General features: G+C 43.9%; 3 protein-coding genes across 3 annotated transcripts; all 3 read left to right on the top strand.

The window, feature by feature from the left end:
• Positions 1-7,842: 7,842 nt before the first annotated feature.
• Positions 7,843-10,340, top strand: LOC127340981 (uncharacterized). The gene is made up of 8 exons (XM_051366751.1): positions 7,843-8,097; positions 8,183-8,299; positions 8,420-8,548; positions 8,643-8,819; positions 9,062-9,202; positions 9,378-9,566; positions 9,760-9,831; positions 9,914-10,340. The coding sequence occupies exons 1-8, from the start codon at positions 7,852-7,854 to the stop codon at positions 10,109-10,111; spliced, it is 1,269 nt and encodes a 422-aa protein (XP_051222711.1). The 5' UTR covers positions 7,843-7,851; the 3' UTR covers positions 10,112-10,340.
• A 1,104-nt stretch (positions 10,341-11,444) lies between these two features.
• Positions 11,445-13,082, top strand: LOC127340983 (aspartyl protease AED1-like). The gene has a single exon (XM_051366752.1). The coding sequence runs from the start codon at positions 11,714-11,716 to the stop codon at positions 12,905-12,907; it is 1,194 nt and encodes a 397-aa protein (XP_051222712.1). The 5' UTR covers positions 11,445-11,713; the 3' UTR covers positions 12,908-13,082.
• Positions 13,083-14,970: 1,888 nt separating this feature from the next.
• On the top strand, positions 14,971-16,181 carry LOC127338096 (aspartyl protease family protein At5g10770-like). Its single transcript, XM_051364348.2, has one exon. The coding sequence runs from the start codon at positions 14,997-14,999 to the stop codon at positions 16,173-16,175; it is 1,179 nt and encodes a 392-aa protein (XP_051220308.1). The 5' UTR covers positions 14,971-14,996; the 3' UTR covers positions 16,176-16,181.
• Positions 16,182-20,592: the final 4,411 nt, after the last annotated feature.

Raw genomic sequence — 20,592 nt, 5'->3', positions numbered from 1 at the left:
AATCTCTTGCAAGCTCCAGGTTTGTTCATCTGATACAGTCTCACTAACTATCTCTTTCAGTGCGTATATGTTCTATTGCCATCTAATAAATATGCATTTAGACTTGATGTTAGAAAATATTTTACATATTAAAAGGGGCTTCATTAGATCAGTTGATAAAACTAAAAGTTGTACTGCAGAACATCAAGGCATTACTTTACAGTTTTCTCCTATTGTGCTATGAGATGGAACTCCAAACGTAAAGACTAAGAGATCAGTGGCATGATAAAGAAGCTGCAGATTGTGCGGACAAGCATGTCGAGTAGGCTGCAAGGCGCAACCTTGTAGAAACGGTAGTTCCGAAGATGAGGAAGGTGAAGATCTCAGGGATGACCCAGGGCGTCTCACGTACAACAGAACAAACACCACGCGGCTGGAACGTGGAGAGAAGTTTAGTGTTACAGCATGTACAGCGGCAACATCATGAGGACTGAGGAGGCTGCAAGGAAGGTTAGGTCAATCTTGATAACCTGAAGTGCTTTGTTGCTTAACTAATTTACTGATGAAACTCACTCGATCATATATGCTGGATATCTTCATGGGCTCAAAGACCATCATGGATCTGAACTAAAGCAGTTTTAGAATAAAGGTTTAGCAAAGGCAAGTGACTGTTACAAAAGTTGAAAGATTTGCTTCCATGCTTGATATATTTGTCATTATAATTTTCGAACAAAGATCAGGTAAAGCCACTTGTTTTTCTTAATGTAGGTATTATGGGTGGCCACACGGTTGCCTCGCTCGTAGTTGAACCCACATAATTACAGGAGTATAAGACAATGTGTATATGTAAGAAATCCTCTGGATTCTATAAGAATGAACAATAAATTGAAAATCAATAAACAATCCAGCTCCTGCAGCAGGCCAAGAACAACATATCCCCTCGTAAAGGTCATAATGTAACCAGGCAGCAGCAAAAATGTAGGAGACGGAAGATGGATGGATAGCAGCGATGCTCAAGTTTTCTTTTGATGCAAGATGGTGAACTAAGAATTAAAATTACTGGCCAGTGGTTTTTTGACACGATGGTATGAAGTTCAACAAGGATCTGCTGCCTCAACAATGCATTCAACATTTGCAACTCTCTCCGGCTTTATCTTCTTCACCTCGATCTTCTTGACTTTACTTTAGTAGAGAAACATATGACTGGTAGCCAAAGCAGACATTTAATACAAGAAAAGAACAAAACAATCACAATGCTAAATAGAGATCTAGCAATATTGTTATCATCCAGCTAAGGAAAAGTACATGAGGACCCTGGTTTATCCAACTAAAGAGGCCCAATCCGAATTAACATTTGGAGAACTGCTCGTATCAGGAAACTAAGAACTGTAGCAGGAAGGGAACAAAACTCACTAACAAATATCAGAACCAGAATAAAAGAGGAACATATTCTATTTTAATAGTACAAATTACTGTTGGTGATTGTAGTCACTTAATTTGGTGGGCGATGATCTTTTTTTTTATTATTACTCCCTCCAATTCATAATAAGTGTCGAGGCTTTAGTTTAAATTTGGATCAACGGGAGCAACATTTATGCTGTTTTTTAAAAATATGAAAGTTGTTGTTGTAGCAGCAAATATCTCACATGATTACACAGGTATATTTCAGTCCGTACCAATGAAGTGCAGCTAATTAGCTACATGCTACCATTCTTACAAAAATAAAGTAACCCAAAGTAACTAGCTGTTTTGAAGTATCAGAGCATAATTTTGTTTAGCTATTTTCTGCTTTCAAAATCAACATATTACCTGATGCAACGATTGAAGACACGATCTGTAAAGACAACAGAATTAATAAATAAATTCCATATAACTTACCAGGTTGATAAAAAAACGCAATCAAAGTCATTACTTGTAATGAGCACTACGCAAAAGGGATTCATATCAAGACTACAAAACATTTACTAATCACTAATCAGAAATCTACCAAAAATATGAGAACCTTTTGTTTTGGTTTCATGCTCTTCCAAAGCTATGAGTTCCAGTAATAACCAGTAAGATCCTTAGTTGGTATGGTTGTCCACGAACAGATTAAGTCAATAATTAACAATAAAGATTGACAAAGTACGCGATGTTAAATAAACCATAGGTCAAGATTTGAAAGGGAAAATACTTTGCTGGTTTAGACGTCTAGGACATTTTCCATAATAAAAAAGGGGAGTCTAAAAGAAATTATGGGACACCATTACACCAAACCACTTGTTCATTTGTAATATTCTTTTCTCCTCATGCATATGTTGCCCAATGTACCTTATCCTCTGGCATATGTTTCTCAAGGCACCACATCTCAGAATGGATAATTAAGACTCGATCTGTTGAGAGTGTCATACTGAAGTGCTGAAAAGGTTGAGATCAAGAATTAATTAGCTTATGGTCAAAAAACAAGAAGCAACAATCTTTTCCCTAGAGAATATCATACCCATTAGTGCACATGATCAACACATTATCATTATCACGGACGTTGGAGATTGGTGATAAGTTGCAGTCTAGTGTATTATGTACAGTGTTACATCACAGACCATGCATGGGAATGTCGTTCAGAGGTATACAATTGGTTACCCTATGAATCTATTCTACAAATAGTGCGACTCATACAATGTTTTAGCTGTTTTCCTAACCTCTAACCTGATCAAGTGATGCCGAGAGAGAGAAGAAAGAGATGAACATGCAGAGACACCGAAACTTTTTTGTGTTGCACTCAACTTTGCAGCTTTTCATGTCTTCAGTTTTATTCAATGAAAAGCAAATTGTATCCGAGCATCGTGCTCTACTACTGGCCGTGCCATCCCATGACCCGAGCCTCACGCTAGACGAGCTACGACTAAGCCAAGATGCGCACAAAACCGCGTCAATTTAGCGAGAAAGAAACGCTAACAGAAGGTGTCTATAACTGATGAAACTGAATGTGTCAGTAGGCGACACTTATCCAAATTCAGAAAAATTAAGAGTTGGACGATGAAGAGGGAGGGACAGGAATTAATCCAACATTAGCACATTATTATAGTACTCCTAGTTGAGATCTATACAGAGAACCTTACCAAAGATGCTCCCGACTGCTTAGATCTGATCCTGAAGAAATCAGTAGCCTAAATCCACTTCCATCATTGAGCTGCCCCCTTCACCATTGCTATGGCTCGAACCGAGAACAGGGGAAGTCGCAGCGCCATATACCGATTGACTGACGCCACCGCCCGATCTGGTTGTAGATTTGGCGGCGGCAAGATTACCACAGAAGAGAGGTGAGGAATAAAAGTGTCCACGATTGCGCGCCATTTATAGTGAGCCTGCTGAAGAGAGGAGGCAAACAAATTGTAACGCTATCCCATTATTACGCCGCCACCGTCAGATTGAATACTTGAATGGCAGAAATTAAAGAGCGTGGAAGACGAAGACATGCATGCCCTGCCATCTTTTCCAGATTTGCCTAACGGGTGTATAGATGGGCTCGTGATCTGAATCAGTCAGTTTTTCAATGGACCGGCCCATCACGAAATCAGCAGTTTAGCAATAAAATCGGCCTGGCTAACAAGAGGATGTCCAAGTCCATCTCCAGAGTAGCAGCCCTCTTAATGGTGAGCCGTACGAGGAGGGCAAACAGGTTCTAGCGAAGCTAAGCGGGACTAAATGATGATCTGAGACGTCCAACTTAGGATCAGACGGCTAGAAATGTCAAATGCTTGTGGTGGCTCCTAGCTAGGTGAGTTTTACTGTTAACTAATGTTCGTCATATAGTCCACGAAATAAAAAACGCGCTGATATTTTGTTATAATTTGAAAAAAATCATATGATTCCATAAATCGTAGTATGGAACTTATGTGGAGTTAATTTACACAATATTCATGTAATTAAGAAGTAGCACAACAATATTTAATATATTTATGCTTATATATAACTCCACTCCATAATCAGAACGTCGACTCGTTCCTCAGAGTACTCTTATTACATTGATACAGCTTTTCTGAAGGAAACAAAACCAGATATGAAGACTTTACTAAACAATTATGAAATTTATAGATATATTTGGTGAGCTAGTCCTTGTGCTTTGATCAATAGTGGTTGGAGACGAGCCCAGTCTTTTCTGTTCCAACGTCAAACACCATCTCCATTGCCTCCTGCAACAAGGTGAACTCGATCATTCCTTTTTTTATGATGATACACATTTTTTTTATGTGCTTAGATACATAAGGAGATGTTTCTTTTACTAGGATTTGACGCAATGAACCTTACCTGTGGGGATGGATGGTGGAGGTAGAAGAGGTCTTTGTATTCCACCTCCGCCTCCTAACAATGTAGAAATCAATAAATCCACTGTTTGGCTCATATATAATCGTAAATGTATTTATTTTTCAATATAAAGCAAGACACTATGTGGGATGCTTCTACTAAAGATGTTAATTCAAGGTAGTTCACCCGTAGGGATGGAAGGATTCACTCCACGCAGTGGCCTTTCTATTCCGCCTCCATCACCTACATAATACCGAGTTCATCAATGAGCACTCCATGAAATATACAGACATAAACAAAATGATTTCATGTGTATCAGCTAGGTAATTTACCAGAAGGGTTTAATCCAGGGAGCGGTCTTGCTATCTCCCCTCCATCTCCTACAAAATATAGACATCTTAGTCAATGTGAATGAACTTCAAACCATAGTAACACAAACTCTCTTTGTTTGGAGAAGGAATATAGTAGTTAAATTTTTATCTTGCACACTAAGTAATGTAGTATCTTGTTTTTCTATTGCGTGCATATGAGATAAGCATGCATGTGATGGGCACACTATTGTGAATGCTTCCATTAGATGAATTAATGCATGGTAGTTCACCCGTAGGAATGGAAGGATTATCTCGATGTACTGGCCTTTCAGTTCCACCCCCATCATCTAAATAATACCAATCTATCCAGTGACCGCTCAGGGACACATTAAAAAAATGATTTCATATGTATCAGCGCAAGGTAATTTACCAGAAGGGTTAGAAGGGTTTGCTCCCGGCAGTGGCCTTGCTATTCCACCACCATCTCCTACCAAATGTAGACATATTAGTCAAAGAGAATGAACTTCAAACCATAGGTACGCTAACTCGTTTCTCTGTGCATAACAAATATAGTAGTTCGATTTTTTTTTATCTTGAACACTAAGTTATATATAGTATCTTATTTATTTTGTAGGCATACATATTTGATAAGTATGCATGCGATTAGGATAGTAGTAGGGATGCTTCTGTTAGAGGAACTAATGGAAGGTAGTTCACCTGTAGGAATGGAAGGATTCACTCCATGCAATGGCCTTTCTATTCCGCCTCCATCACCTACAAAATACCAACCCAATCAGTGCCGCTATGGGAAACATACATACAAAAAAAAAACCAAATGAATTCATATGTATCAGCGGAAGGTAATTTACCACGAGGGCCAGAAGGGTTTTCTCTCAACAATGGCCTTGCTATTGCACCACCATCTCCTACAAAATGTAGACATGATAGTCCAGCTGAAAGAACTTCAAAATATAGGTGGTAGTTCATTTTGTTCTTGCACTAATAATATAATAGCTTATTTTTTCTATGGGCATATGCGATAAGTTTACATGTGATCAAGAAACTATGTGGAATGTTTCCATTGGAGGGATTAATGCAAGATAGTTCACCCTTAGGAATGGGAGGATTCACCCCACGGAGTGGCCTCTCTATTTTGCCTCCATACCCTATAAAATTTGGAGTTAATTAGTGAAAGATCAAGGGTAAAGTACAAATAAAATTATTTCATATATCTACGCAAGATGATTTACCAGAAGGGTTCACTCCGGGTAGTGGCCTTGCTATCCCACCACCATCTCCTACAAAATCAAGACATATTAGTCAATGCAAATGAACTTTAGAACATAGGTACGCTAACTCGCTCAATGTGCATAAGCAATATAATAGTTCAAATTTATCTTGCACTAAGTAATACAGTATCTTATTTTCATTCGTGGACATATGTGATAAGTATGGATGTGATCAAGACATCCTGAGGGATGCTCCATGTAGAAGGATTATTGCAAGTAGTTCACCTGTATGAATTGAAGCATTTGCTCCATACAATGGTCTCTCTATTCCGCCTCCATCCCCTAGATGATCGATATATATAGAGTTAATTAGTGAAAGCTCACGGAAAATATGAAAGCATAAACAAAATTATTTCATATGTAAATGCAAGATGATTTACCAGAAGGGTTCACTCCGGATACCGGCCTTGCTATCCCACCGCCATCTCCTACAAAATTTAGAAGTACCAGTCAATGCCAATGAACTTCAAACCATATGTACACTAACTCACTCCGTGTGCATAAACAACATAATAGTTCAAATTTATCTTTCACTAAGTAATATAGTAGCTTAGTTTTTCATTTCTGGATGTATGCGATGAATATGGACGTGATCAAGACACCATAAGGGATGATTCCTTTAGAAAGATTATTGTAAGATAGTTTATATGTAGGAATGGAAGGATTCACTCCATACCCTATAAAACACTGAGTTAATTAGTGAACACCCGCATGAACATATAAGAATTAAAATAATCTTTTTTATGCATTGGTGTTGGGTATTTCACGACATTGTTTCAATCCTAGCAGCCACGTTAGTCAATGCCAATGAACTTCCAACCATATATACAGTCACCCAACATAAAATTTCTGATTTTTTTTTATCTTCCACCTAATTAAATAGTAGTCTAGCTTAATTTTGTTTTTGTGGGCATATGCGATAATAATGCATGGCATGATCAAGACACTATGGGGATTCTTCCGTTCGAGGGATTAAAGGTAGCTCACCCCTAGGAATGGAAGGATTTGCTCCACGTAGCGGCCTCTCTATTCCCCCACCATCCCCTATAAAACAAACCTAGTTAGTTAGTGAACTCGAGAAGAAACATACAAGAATAAACAAAAAATATATAACATATGTATTAACAAGCGGTTTATCACCGGAAGGGTTCACTCCCGGCAGCTGCCTTGCTATTCCACCGCCGTCTCCTAGAAAAATGTAGATATGTTTAGTCAACACGATTGAATATTAAACCATAGCTAAATTAATTACCCACTGTGTGCACGAGGGTATATTGGTGTATGTGCAATTGTACACATTATGTAAGAAAATTTCTTTTGATGTAGGCATTGAGGGCAAGTGTTGTCACACTGAATATCAACATTACGGAGTACAGATAATGTCACTTCTCAGATACTAAGTAGTTAAGATACTTTACCGGAATGTATGATCAAGCGGGATGTGCGTGCCACGGATGGGCGGATGGAGGAGCTGCCGAGAAGAAGAACAAGCAGCAGGCACAAGTGCACAGAGCGAACGGCTGACCCCATTGATATTTGCATGTATATAAGTTGTATACTGCACAGTTTATACGTCTTAGAGAGGAATGCAGCCGGTATATATAGGGTTTCGAGAACTGGTTACTTTTTCATGTGAACTGATGACTGGTCGATGATGTGTGAGGAATATCCTTCGCCTCGCATGGCATCTCTGCCTTGTTGATACATGTTTCCTCGTTCGGCGCAAAGCGTGTACGTAGGTAGAACTTGCCAAGGAATTGCCGGTAGAAACAGAGGCAGCTGTGCTCTGTGATCTGTTCATGGCGCGTCGTCGTTTTCTTTTTCTGAAGGCGGTCCGTGCGAAATTTACAGGGAAAGACGGGCCGAAAGTGAGGCCCAGGAAAGCAGCCCAATGGTCCGACTCGCAGATGGGCCGGGCTAGCGCGGCCCGGTTCGGTCCAACCTTATCCCCCGGCCCCGCGCGTTCGCTCGCGAGCTCCGGTGAAGGAATGGCGCTCCATCTCGCGCGGCCGCCGTTCCTCCCCGCTCGCCTACCGCCGCCGCGCCGCCGTGCCCGGCCTCATTCCGTATCCCCCTCGGCGGACGCGCGGAGCCCGAGCTTCAGGAGGCCGTACACCTCCGTCCTGGTGGTCCCCACGGGCGTCGGCGCCGCCGTCGGGGGCTTCGCCGGCGACGCCCTCCCCGTCGCGCGCGCCCTCGCCGCCGTCGCCGACTGCGTCATATCCCACCCCAATGTAAGTTTTTCGCTGTTGTGCGTGGCCATTGCTCGTTTTGATTCCGGTCGCTCAAAGGCTGATACCTCCAGCACCCCCGCCGTAGGTGCTCAACGCCGCGATGCTGTACTGGCCGATGCCCAACGCGCTGTACGTGGAGGGATACGCGCTCGACAGGTTCGCCGAGGGCGCCTGGGCTCTTCAACCAGTCCACCAAAACAAGGTCAGTGCTACATTGTTGATGATTGCTCAGCAGGCTCATCTCACACACAACAAAAAAACAGTTTGATGCCTGTGAATCTAAAAAAACAGTTTGATGCAACTTGTGACTGATTTCACCTAGGTAGGATTGGTGCTGGACGCCGGCATCGACGAGGAGCTGCGGCTCCGCCACCTGCAGGTCGCGGATGCCGCAAGGGCTTCGCTCGGCCTCCCCGTGGTTGAGTACACCGTCACAGATGCTCCTCTGGAGGTGCGCACACATTCTATTAATTGTTGACGTAGTTGTTGGGAAGAAAACAACTTGGTTACTCGGGAGCCTACTAAACTTTGATTGTATGGAGTAGATCAAGACGTGGTTCGATCCGAAATGCGGGAAATCGACGGGGAGTGTTGGGAACTCCGATTCTCTGCTGAGAGCGGTTGACGCGCTAGTGGAACATTCGGGCGTGAATGCTGTGGCAGTTGTTTGCCGCTTTCCGGATGATGATCCAGATGATTCAGACTGTTATCGTGAAGGAAAGGTATTTATTGGCTGCATCTTGAATCGCTTTTGCCCTTTCATTTCTCTGAAATATATGTTAGAATAGTGAAAGCTATTGCCATTTTTTATTTCACTGAAATATGCTGAGCTTGTAGTTGGCGCGGAAACACATGCTGTTTTATCATGGATGTATTTCGCAGCAACAATCGAAATATGCATGTCACCTTCTCAGCTTTGTATGCTGTTGACTGTGTGCCGGTGTGGCGATACCGATGTATGCAGGGAGTTGATCTGTTAGCAGGAGTCGAAGCAATCATCAGTCACCTAATTGTGAAAGAATTCAAAATCCCTGCTGCTCACGCTCCTGCGGTGTTACCCCCACCACTCAGCACATCATTGTCCCCGAGATCTGCTGCAGAAGAGGTATCTATATCCTTGACTGAATTGCTTGTACGAAATTGAATTAAATATTTACCGGTGATATTCTTGGTGATGAACAATAGTGGCAGAGCTCTAGTGTCAAACTAAGCAGCAAGTAGTGGTGATTAGTCTTATCTCTTGCTTTCTTCATTGACTCTTGTTGACCATTTTTTAACAGATTGGATATACCTTTCTACCGTGTGTGCTCGCCGGGTTAAGCAGTGCTCCACAGTATGTGACGAGGAGGCATGGGACCTTGGACAATGGCTGCATAGTGGCTAGTGATATCGATAGCGTGATTATTCCAAAAGACGCATGTGGAGGTGATGGTACTCTTGCTTTTGCTCGCACTGGAAGAAAGAACAAGGTAGACTTGTCGTGTGCATATTACTGATTGTCTACTTTGCCACTTCAATTACAACTGCAATATAGTATGTATATGTAGCTTAAATTATTTGATTGATGAATATCACAATAATTGTGAAGCTAATTAACCATGTAGCTATTCATTTTTTATCATTATGTTGTACAATTAGGTAACTATTTTTGTAATTGTGCAGCCCTTGATCATTACTGTTCAGGAAAATGAGACAGTCCTTGATGATACCCCAGATAAATTTGGTATAGAAGCGGTATGTAATATATCTTGATAATCTTTCTATAAGTCCTATTTCTGGTACACTATTGTTAGCGACGTCATTTTTTTCCTCGCAGCTGAATGTTCAGAACTACTGGGAAGCAATTGGAGTAATTGCTGCTCACAAGGCAGGTGTCAATCCAAATGCTCTTCGAAGACACGGAATTGAGCATCTTAAGAGCCATCAACGAATGTACTCTGGATGTTCTTCTGGTTCCCGGCCATATTCCTCTTCTCCAATTCAGGATAAAGTGTATGTACATCAGTTAGCTTGATAATTTAGTAGAGGAGAAATCAGTTTTGACAAATAGGTGGCTCCAAATTTTGAAGTCACGTCACAGGTACATATTCCACAATAATAGTACGTAGCATATTTACATGTAACACCAATTTTATTTGATCGTCACCCTTGAGGAATTAGGCGGGTGACATCTTTCTCCATTGGCTTCATGTCTGCAGTCTGACAATCTGATCATATATTATAAGTCTGTTTTCTGATTGAAATTTTAGTACTCACAACAATTTTCGCAACAATTAGTGGTTTCAATTTCTGAGACAGGGGCGGTGCTCCTTTTTTTCACTAGACATGTGCTATGCTGATCCATATGCATCGTTTCGATGGAGAGGCTGGGGTATACCCCCATTTGGAAAAAATGCTATGCTGATTTCTGTGACGATATATATAGCGATGTGTCATTGTTTGCTCTTAACCAAATGGCATTAGCACATTTGATCATCGGAGTACACTTGTTTGTGAGAGAGTTATTGCTGCTTTTGCTTCCCTCTTCTAACTACTGATCAAACTGTACTACATTTGAGGTCCATATTATGACTCGCTGTGTGTGTACTATTGCATGTTCGTTTATGCTTCTGCCTTCTTGTTGAAGTATTGTGTTTGACTTTTCGTTCATATGTTACCTGTTTCAGCAAGGTATTTTTTGTTGTTGTGAACAATATTATATTTTTTGGAATTTTTATGTGGTTGTCAAAATTTGACATGTTTATTCTGGATATTGGAGGTTTGTAGTTAGATTATGGTTGTTGGCGGTCCTTCCTGCAATTCTTCAAAGCTGTCTCGGACGGGTGTGGGTCAAACGTGTTTTGGAGTGATAAATCACGAATTGGATACTGGTTACTGAAGAATGGAAAATCCTACAATTGCAACCTTAATGCATAATAAAGTCACTTTTGTTATGAAAAAGCACCTCAATTCATGAAGTAGTTAAGGGATCATTTGATTTTATTAACACTAAGTAAAAAATTAAATTTGAACATGAAAACATAAAGAGATGATTGATGAACTAACAGTCACCTAATCAATTCTTCTTTGCAAACATTCAAACTGCCTCAGGTGATCCTACCTCTGGTCTTGGCTGCTCTATCGCCTACATCAGGTAATCCTTATGAATCGATATACTAAAGCTCTATGTCATGTGTAAAAAAACCAGCCTTCTCGATCGGGCATTCATGGTTGGTTCTCCACAGTTGACGCCCTGAAGATCACGACGAGAAAGATCAACAACAACACCTTGGTGAGATTGCCATGAACGGCAATGAAATCATGGAGTTGATTATCCATTTTCGCTAAAACCACAGGTAAGAGGCCATGTGTCTATGTCTCATCTGTCAATTCCACTGCAATTTCCCGCGTTGATCCTTGTCATCATATTTTCCATATGCACAAGACAATTGTTGTTTAGCAACTGTATTAGCTGTACACGGCAATTAGCTTTGGGCTGAACGATGGAACATATAGATATCACAAGTATAATAACTATATGCTTTCCAAAAATCATCAGTTCATCACTATATATAGCAGTAGTACGATCTTCTACAACGTATCACTTGTGCAGTAGGATACAAAACTTGAAATATCAATGGCTTCATTAGCCATTTCCTCCACGCACTTGCGCCTGCTAACTCTGCTTGTTCTTCTTCTCGCTCCTAGCCCCAGCAGCTCTACCTGGGACTCCCAGGCAGCGCCACCAAACTCTCTCCCGGTGACCCGCATACCCCTCAATGATCTCCCGAGCTTATCTGAGGCTGAGTACCATGTCATCATCGGCTACGGCACTCCGGCCCAGAACCTCAGCGTAGGGTTTAACACCAGAGATTACGGACCCACATTTCTCCAGTGCAAGCCGTGCGGCACAGCATGCGACGTCCCAGCCTTCGACCCGTCCCAGTCCTCCTCCATCGACCAAGTCCCGTGCGGGTCGCCAGACTGCCCGTTGAAAACATGCTCCGGACCCAACTGCACCGCCACCACGGTGAATGGGAATGGCGTCGTGCTACCAAGTATGACCGTCGTGACAGATGTGATCACGCTCCCATGGTCGCCACCGACCACCATGCGTAACGTGAGGGCCAACTGCTTGTTGATGGGCACAAGGACGTCGGATAGCTCATCCGGCATTCTCGATCTCAGCCGGGACATCCACTCGCTGGCATCGCGAGCTCCTTTGTCTCCGGACACGGTGGCTTTCTCCTACTGCCTGCCGTCTCTAACAGAGACCCAGGGCTTCCTCTCCATCGGCGCACCGCGTCCAGAAGGCAACATGACATACACCGCACTACGGAGAAACGATGTCTTTCCCAAATCGTATTTGGTCAGGCTCGTTGGGCTAGGCTTAAGCATTGATGGGGCGGACATCCCCATCCCTGGCGGCGACGCGCTAATCGCAGTGGGCACCACCTTCACTTATATGGTGTACGAGCCTTACGCTGCTCTCCGCAAGTATTTCAGGTCGCAAATGGCGCAGTATCAGTTGGCGCCGCGGTTGGGTGTCCTCGACACGTGCTATGATTTTACCGGCCTGAGCGACATCTCCGTGCCAACCATCACACTAAGATTTGCCGGCGAAGTGAGTCTGGAACTCGGTGTGAGGCAGAAGATGTACTTCCATCGCCGTGACAACAGGTCTTTGGGCTGCCTCGCGTTCGCCAATCCGGCGTATGAATTCCCGCCCGGGGTCGCGGTGATCATCGGCACCCTGGCGCAGGAGATGACAGAGGTGGTGTATGACGTTCGTGCTGAGAAGGTTGGGTTTGTCTCCAACCGCTGCGACTGATCAAATCATTAAGAACACCTCATTTTAGTATCGGCCGTTTCGATGTAATAAGAAGCAACACATGCTTAACTTATTATTGGTGTAACCTTATTTCTGAAATTGTAACTTTCCATTTCTCTTGACATCTTCACTATACCATGCGGCCTAATTAAGTTTATTACTAAGGTTTATTGCATCACCTGAAAAAGACTAAGTTTATTACAATGGAAGACAACATGATCGGTAGGGATTGATAGGGTTAGGAACAGGTAACGTGTGAGATTGCTGGGAGTTTGTTTCTTTCCAAAAAAATAAAAAATTCACATGCCGCAGGATCCAGAGTCTTGTAGTTTAAACTGTTGCCTCTTATAAAAATATGGTACAGAATTGTCACACTCTTAAAAAGAATATATCCCATTGATGGAAAGAAAACAACAGCCTCAAACAAAATTTGAGGACTAAAGATAGTTGTTAACGTACGCCCAGTTAGCTAAGTTCCAAAAACATGTGCCTTCTCCATCATGCGTCCATCATTGACAACGAGAAAAATCAAAAACACCATGACAATATCACCATGAATGACAACGACACCATGGACTTTCATAACTGCTTTTCTACGGAACAAATTAGAGCAGCCATTTGTTAAGAGGAAGCACTATAGAACATTGCCCGTGCAACAAGTTATGACAATTATACAACAAAATCTCAAATGGAGACTGAGCTACATGGGTCGTGTTTTTTTTAACCTATGAAATATTTAAAAGTTTCAAAATTTTGAAAGTAATTCTAGATGTAATGAATGATGTATGCTAGTAATGTGTAAAATCTCAAGGTAAAGTACATTGTATTCTAGGTACATAAAAGTGGCAAATATTGGAGGTTTCAAAAGCTGCACTGTTTCACCATTTCAGATGCACAATTCCATCAATTTTGCACATCCCAAAACACAAATCATTCGTACTGATTTATACAAATTGACTTCAACTGAAAATTATACGCAAAATATTTTAGGATGCAGGGAGTAATACATATCAACAAGACATTAAAAGATTATTTGTAATAATTGCAAGGGATACAAGATATTGTATGCGTATTTGTGCGGCAAGTTATTATATCCTGAAACAAAAGCACATGTTTTTTTTTCTAAGCTCCACATCACCAAAATGATCTTAATTGTTGGATGGGGGGACATCAACAGCCTCAAACAAAGATTTGAAGAGCGAAGATTCCAAAAATTATGTGCCTTCTCCTTCTGTCATCCATCATCTGTATTCCACCCTTGATGCCGCGGGGGTGATGACGAGAACGATCCACAACTCAATGATGCGACTCCCAATCCACCATGAAAGACGATGACACCGTCGAGTTGACTTTTTTTTTGACGAAAAAACACGGGAGCTGCCATTTGCCAAGTGCATGTGTCTCCGTTTCTTCTGTAGTGGAGTAGCAGTTTCTTTGCAGGTTCTGGCAGGCGTTAATTCCAATCACCCGGTTTTCCATATGCACGAGACAACTTAATTAGCTTTGGGCTGAACGAAGGAACATTACTAAACAAGGGAGTCGCCATGAACGTCGATACGACGATACCCATCATCGGTCAGTCGCCATCGATCAGTTCGGGGCAACAGCTTGCTCTCCAATGAAAAATAGGAACTTGGGGTCCAACCCTACATGGATGGATGTATATAAATAGGATATGTATGTACGTATCAGTACTCAGTAGTGCAGCTAGTACACGGAACAGAAGTTACACAAGAAACAGTACCAATGGCTTCATTAGCCAATTCCTCCTTGTTCCTGCTTCTCCTTGTTCTTCTCATTGCTCCTTGTCCCGGCAGCTCCACCACCAGCTACACCACCCGCACCCATGGCGGCAGGCATTTCGTTCACCGCTCCTCATCTGGTGCACGCCGTCCATCACAGGCGATGACGTACTGCTCTACCGTTCCTTATGGTAATTCCATGATCCCTAATTGCACAAGAAATATTTTATTGATTAGTCTGTTTAAGATTAATCTGTTGTTCCCCATGCACCGAACTTAATTACATGTTTATATTTTCAGGAGATGGCGGTAGGATCGCAGGATCGTGGTTGCCCGTAGTGCATCGAATGAGCCAATGCTCGCCCCTTGGTTCCGCCGGGAAGCGAAACAGGTTATCGTCCCTCCAAAACGACGAAAGACGGCTACACTCGCTCTTCACGGTCCCTGTCACGGGCAATCGCCCCGGTAGTACCCCGAGCACATGGGAATCTGAGTACCACATTGTCATCGGCTACGGCACCCCGGTGCAGAACCTCACCGTGGGATTCAACATCGGGTCGGGTGGGCAAACATTTCTCCAATGCAAGCCATGTGGAGACTCAACATGTAACATCCCAGCTTTCGACCAGTCCCAGTCTTCCTCCATCGCCCCAGTCCCATGTGGGTCGCCAGACTGTCCGCTCCGAAATTGTACTACTGGATCCACCTGCTCCGTCATTGTGAAAGATAAGGGCGTCGTGCAATATGGCGCTGCAGTGGTGACAGACACACTCACACTATCGCAGTCGACACCAATCACCACCCTGGAAAACTTCAGGGTCACATGCCTCGAGATGGGTGCTACTACGACTGACAGTTCATCTGGCCTTCTCGATCTTAGCAGGGACAAGCACTCTCTTGCGTATCGAGCTCCTTCGGCTCCGGACACGGTGGCCTTCTCCTACTGCCTACCATCTGAACTGTCGGTCGACCAGGGCTTCCTCTCCATCGGGGCACCACGCCCTGAAGGCAACGTGAGCTACATCGCCCTACGGAGCAACACTGCCCTTCCCAACATGTACTTAGTTCGGCTCGCCGGTCTAGACCTAAGCAATGGTGGTCCGCACATCCCGATCCCTGCAGGTGATGCAGTGATCGCACTGCACTCCACATTCACCTACCTGAAGCCGGAGACTTACGCGGCTCTCCGTGACCAGTTCAAGGCGCAAATGGAACGCTACCCTGCAGCACCGCCCATGGGTATTCTCGACACTTGCTACAACTTCACTGGTCTAAGGTCGTTTGGTGCACCAACGGTGTATCTCAGGTTCGACAATGGGGTGAGCATGGTCCTTGGTATACCTGTGGCGATGTACTTCCAGGAACGTGACAACCCCTTCTCTGTGGGATGCCTCGCGTTCGCCTCGCCTGTGTGGTCCTTCCCTCCTGGGGTCTCGGCGGTCATCGGCACCTTGGCACAGGAGGGGGCGGAGATGGTGTATGATGTTCGTGCAGAGAAGGTTGGGTTCATCCCCGGCCGCTGTTGATCAAACCAGACGAGAGCTTATCAAGTTTATGTGTTCGATGTAATAAATAGAGTGTTTTCTTATGGCAGGTGTGCAACCTTTATCAAGTTCGTATAGTGTGCAAGATCTGTAATTTACTTCTATAGAAACATGTTGTTACCGTTTTCTTTAAGAGACTAGCACAAAGACCGTGTGTTGCTATACGGTGCTACTTCCTCCTTTTCATAAAATTTATCTTAGATTTGTCAAATTTTTGATGTAATAGACATCTTTGACAATCTAAGACACATTTCATGTGACGGAGGGAGTACGTTAAATCGAATGAACAACATTTCATATGTTTAAGAGCATCTCCAACATGCGCGCTATAGTTTGGCGCGGTATATGACGCTGCCGCCGCGCTGTAAACATTTGCCGCGCGATGGAGTGATTTTTCCCCCGCCGGGTGCGCCATTTTGCAGCGCGCGTCGGCGCGGTAAAGTAGCACCTCCGCCGGACGCTCTATTTTGCCGCGCGCGGCTGCGGCGCAAACAACAAACACACACAACTATGCATCCAACAAGATCAAACAACCATATAAAATTCACAAATAAAATGAACCATTCAAATACAATACATTGTTCACACCAAATACAACAAGTCCAACATACAACAATACAACATAGTTTTCAGACAATACAACACATAGTTTTCAAATAAATACAACAAATATGGAACTACTGTTGTCCATTCCAATTCCACCATTCTTCCATGAGATCTTTCTGAAGCTCATCATGTGTGTCGTTGCACCGAATGGCATGGTATGAGGCAATGAACCGAGCAATCCTATGTGCGGACCTCCTCACTTGCACGGGACCCCCATCAAGTCGTAGTGGGTATGATCCACATCTTTCCCGCGATCATCCTCTATAATCATGTTATGCATGATGACACACGCCGTCATGATATACCAAAGGCATTCTTGGTCCCAAAATCTAGCCGGTCCTCTAACAATGGCAAATTGGGCTTGCAAAATCCCAAATGCTCTCTCTACATCTTTCCTAGCCGCCGCTTGTGCATTATGGAATTGGATTTGCTTCTTACCTCTTGGTTGAATAATCGGCTTCACAAATGTTTGCCACCTTGGATATATGTCGTCGGCGAGGAAGTAGCCATAGTTGTACTTGTGGCCATTTGCTTCAAACTCCACCAATGGACCTTACCGCATTGCAAGTCTTGTCATTAGTGGTGACCGTTGAAGAACATTGATGTCATTGCAAGATCCGGGCATTCCAAAAAAAGCATGCCATATCCAAGTCTCTTGGTCGGCCACTACTTCAAGTACTATGGTGGCATCCTTCTTGTAGCCTTTGAATTGTCCATGCCATGCCGCTGGACAATTCTTCCAACTCCAATGCATACAATCAATGGAACCAAGCATACCGTGAAACCCCTGGTTGGCGTTGATATCCAAAAGCCTTGCCGTGTCTTGAGCATTGGGGGCTCTCAAGTATGTCGAGCCAAAGACATTGACAATTGCAACGACAAAAGCGCTTCACACACAAGATAGAAGTGCTCTCTCCCATGGCCAAATGATCATCAATAAGATCCGCCGGTATACCATATGCCAACATACGCAAGGCGGCGATCACCTTTTGATATGTGCTATGACCAAGTTCTCCGGTGGCATTTCTCCTTTGCTCAAAAAAGCGATCATACTTAGTCACCTCCGTTGCAATGTGCTTGAACAAGTTGAGACTCATCCGGAAACGCCGCCGAAAATAGCTTTCGGGGAATATCGGATTCTCATTGAAATACGACCGCATCAACTTCTCATGCCCTTCAATCATTTCTCTCCACAACTTCTGTCTACCGAACACCGATCCACCAAATTTTGGCTTCTTAACGGCGTTGTATGCTAATAGTAGCGATATGTTCTCCTCTTCCTCTTGGTCATACTCGTCATCCGATGAATCCTATGATGAACTCTACAAACATATATATGAAAATTACTTAAATATAACTAACTATTGTACCTAATTGACGAGTAAAAATCACATGCTAATAGAGGCCGGCCGGCGGAGGTGCATACCTTGCGAGCAAATTGGCATGCACCATGGGCGCGCCATGTTGTTAGCAAGCTCGAGGACGACGAGGACGACATGTCTACGGCGGCGCAGAGGAGAACGCGACGGCGGCGGGAAGGAGGACGTGGAGGAGGAGCGCCGACTACAGCCCGTCGCTAGCGGCGGCACGAGCGTCACAGCGCGGCGGAGCGGCCGCCGCTGCCAGGAGGGGGCGCGGGCGAGGGGGATCTACGACGCGGCGGCGCGCAGCAGCGGGGGCGGCGACGGAGTCGACCGGCGGCGGCTAGATTTCGCGGCGGCGGGAGGGGGGGAAATGGGGGCGCGGGCGCGGGAGGGAAATTTCCTGCCGTTGGCTTTTCGCGCGGGCGCGGAGCGTTGCCGCGCGCTGTAGCCGACGCGTCACATATGGCGCTCCGGATTGTGCAAAACGCCGCGCGCCTAAATTTTTTGCAGCGCCGCGCCGTTTACCGCGCCTGCTGGAGCGCCTTCTTCCCTCCCGCGCACGGTATATCGGCGGTTTTTTTTGCAGCGCGGCCTATATAGCGCGCCTGTTGGAGATGCTCTAAATCTGATTGTCAATTGAATCCAAATGAAGCAGTCCTTGATTGACCTATCTTTTGTACCCTACAGTAGCGAAAATTACATAGCATAAAATGAATTTATAATCATATGTTCGTACTAACTTTAAATGCGTAAATTATAGATGATGTTTTGAATTGCTAGAGCGATTATGAATAATACATGAGCCTATAGCTCTCATACGACGGTTTTCATGGGAATTGGTTGGGAAGCGACGTTGTTGAGCAAAATAGCTCTCATATGACGTCTATGAGCATCAAAATAGCCACGACCCACCGCAGGTGATGAAACGGCAGTTTCACTTATTTGTGCTAGTTAAGGATTGTGAAATTAGGTTTAGAGGCTATGGGTCCCACTAAGCTGCCACGATCGAGTAAAACCAGACCGCCCGACCGAGCGCCAACCGATCGTGCACGAGCCCGACGGTGCGCGCCGCCCCGAGATCCTCTTCGGCGGCGGAGCTATTCTACTCATGGGCGTTGTATTCCTTGTCGGTGGTATCTCTGGTGAGTGACATCGAACCCTAGTCGCATTCCCCTCCGATTTCAGCCCCGAATCTGACCTGTTCGCGCCCGATTTTGCCCGATTTGCAACAGTTTTTGGGTGCCGGCAGCAGCCCGGCATAACGGAAGTAGATGGAGCTAGGAGAGTCAAGTTCGAGGTAATACATTGTCAACACCCGGATTTTTAATTCCATATGCCTATTATGCCATACATCGCAATCTCAAAAATATTGTTTTTGCAAGACATAATAGATTGATATCACAGAACATAATTAATTACAAGCCATAATTGTCTTACATCAAAGGATCACATGATCCAAGTCTTACAACACAGTTGATCTAAAGATCATAATACAAAACATGCAGCGGAAGAAACATAGTAGCGGTCCATCTGTTCCACAGGCAACGCTTAACGTCAGGAGTAGTCCTAGTTATCATAGACGTCTTGCTGTCCATCTTCATGGTACTGGTGATCCTCTTCATAGTCTGGCCATTTGAATAGTCAGGGATAAAGTCATGAGTACTTTAAAGTACTCGCAAACTAATACTAGTGTAAGCACTATCAACTATAGTAAGGAGGTTCTAAGCTCTAGGTTCATTTGCATAAAACCAGTTTTATTTCATAAGCACTTAGTAATAAAAGACTCTTTATTTGCCTAACTAACTCAAGTGGGAACAGTAGTGTCATTCCCACAACTCTGTTGTGATGAAGTCAAATTCACAATTCAAGTTCAAGTCACAAGTCACCAGTCATATGTCACATTTTTGAAATTGTCTGATGACGGAACAGTATGGCCTTTCCAATCGTCCATAACCGTGGACACGGCTATTCGAATAGTTTTACACTCTGCGGAGGTCGCACACTTTTACCACAACATTTGCAATAATCCGACAGGGTTAACTGGCCCTGATTTATCACACTCCGTGTGTGCAGAGTACGGACCATAACCTTTCACTTACATACCCTGGTACAGGCACCTCTCCCCATGAGCTTGGCCTCCCAGCCATGGCAAACCGCCATCCTGGGAACTGCACAGGGCTTGGGTCGGACATTCACCTCATTTCACGTCATTTCACTTTCAACGGAGGCAGCCTCGGTATAACCCCTACGACGCTTGTTTAGAGGGAACCCATACTAAAGCACATAAATTTCCAGTTAAGCCCTACCCATGATCAGGTATTGTGGGTGTACTTTAAAATTGGAATGGTATCACATCTGAACCCAACCATCAGTTTTTGTAAAATTCACCATGTCATTCACAAGTCATAATCACCTTTAAAATCTTTCAA

This window comes from Lolium perenne, chromosome 3 (assembly GCF_019359855.2).
Source record: "Lolium perenne isolate Kyuss_39 chromosome 3, Kyuss_2.0, whole genome shotgun sequence".
NCBI lineage: Eukaryota > Viridiplantae > Streptophyta > Magnoliopsida > Poales > Poaceae > Lolium > Lolium perenne.
This window is presented reverse-complemented; position numbering and strand designations above follow the sequence as displayed.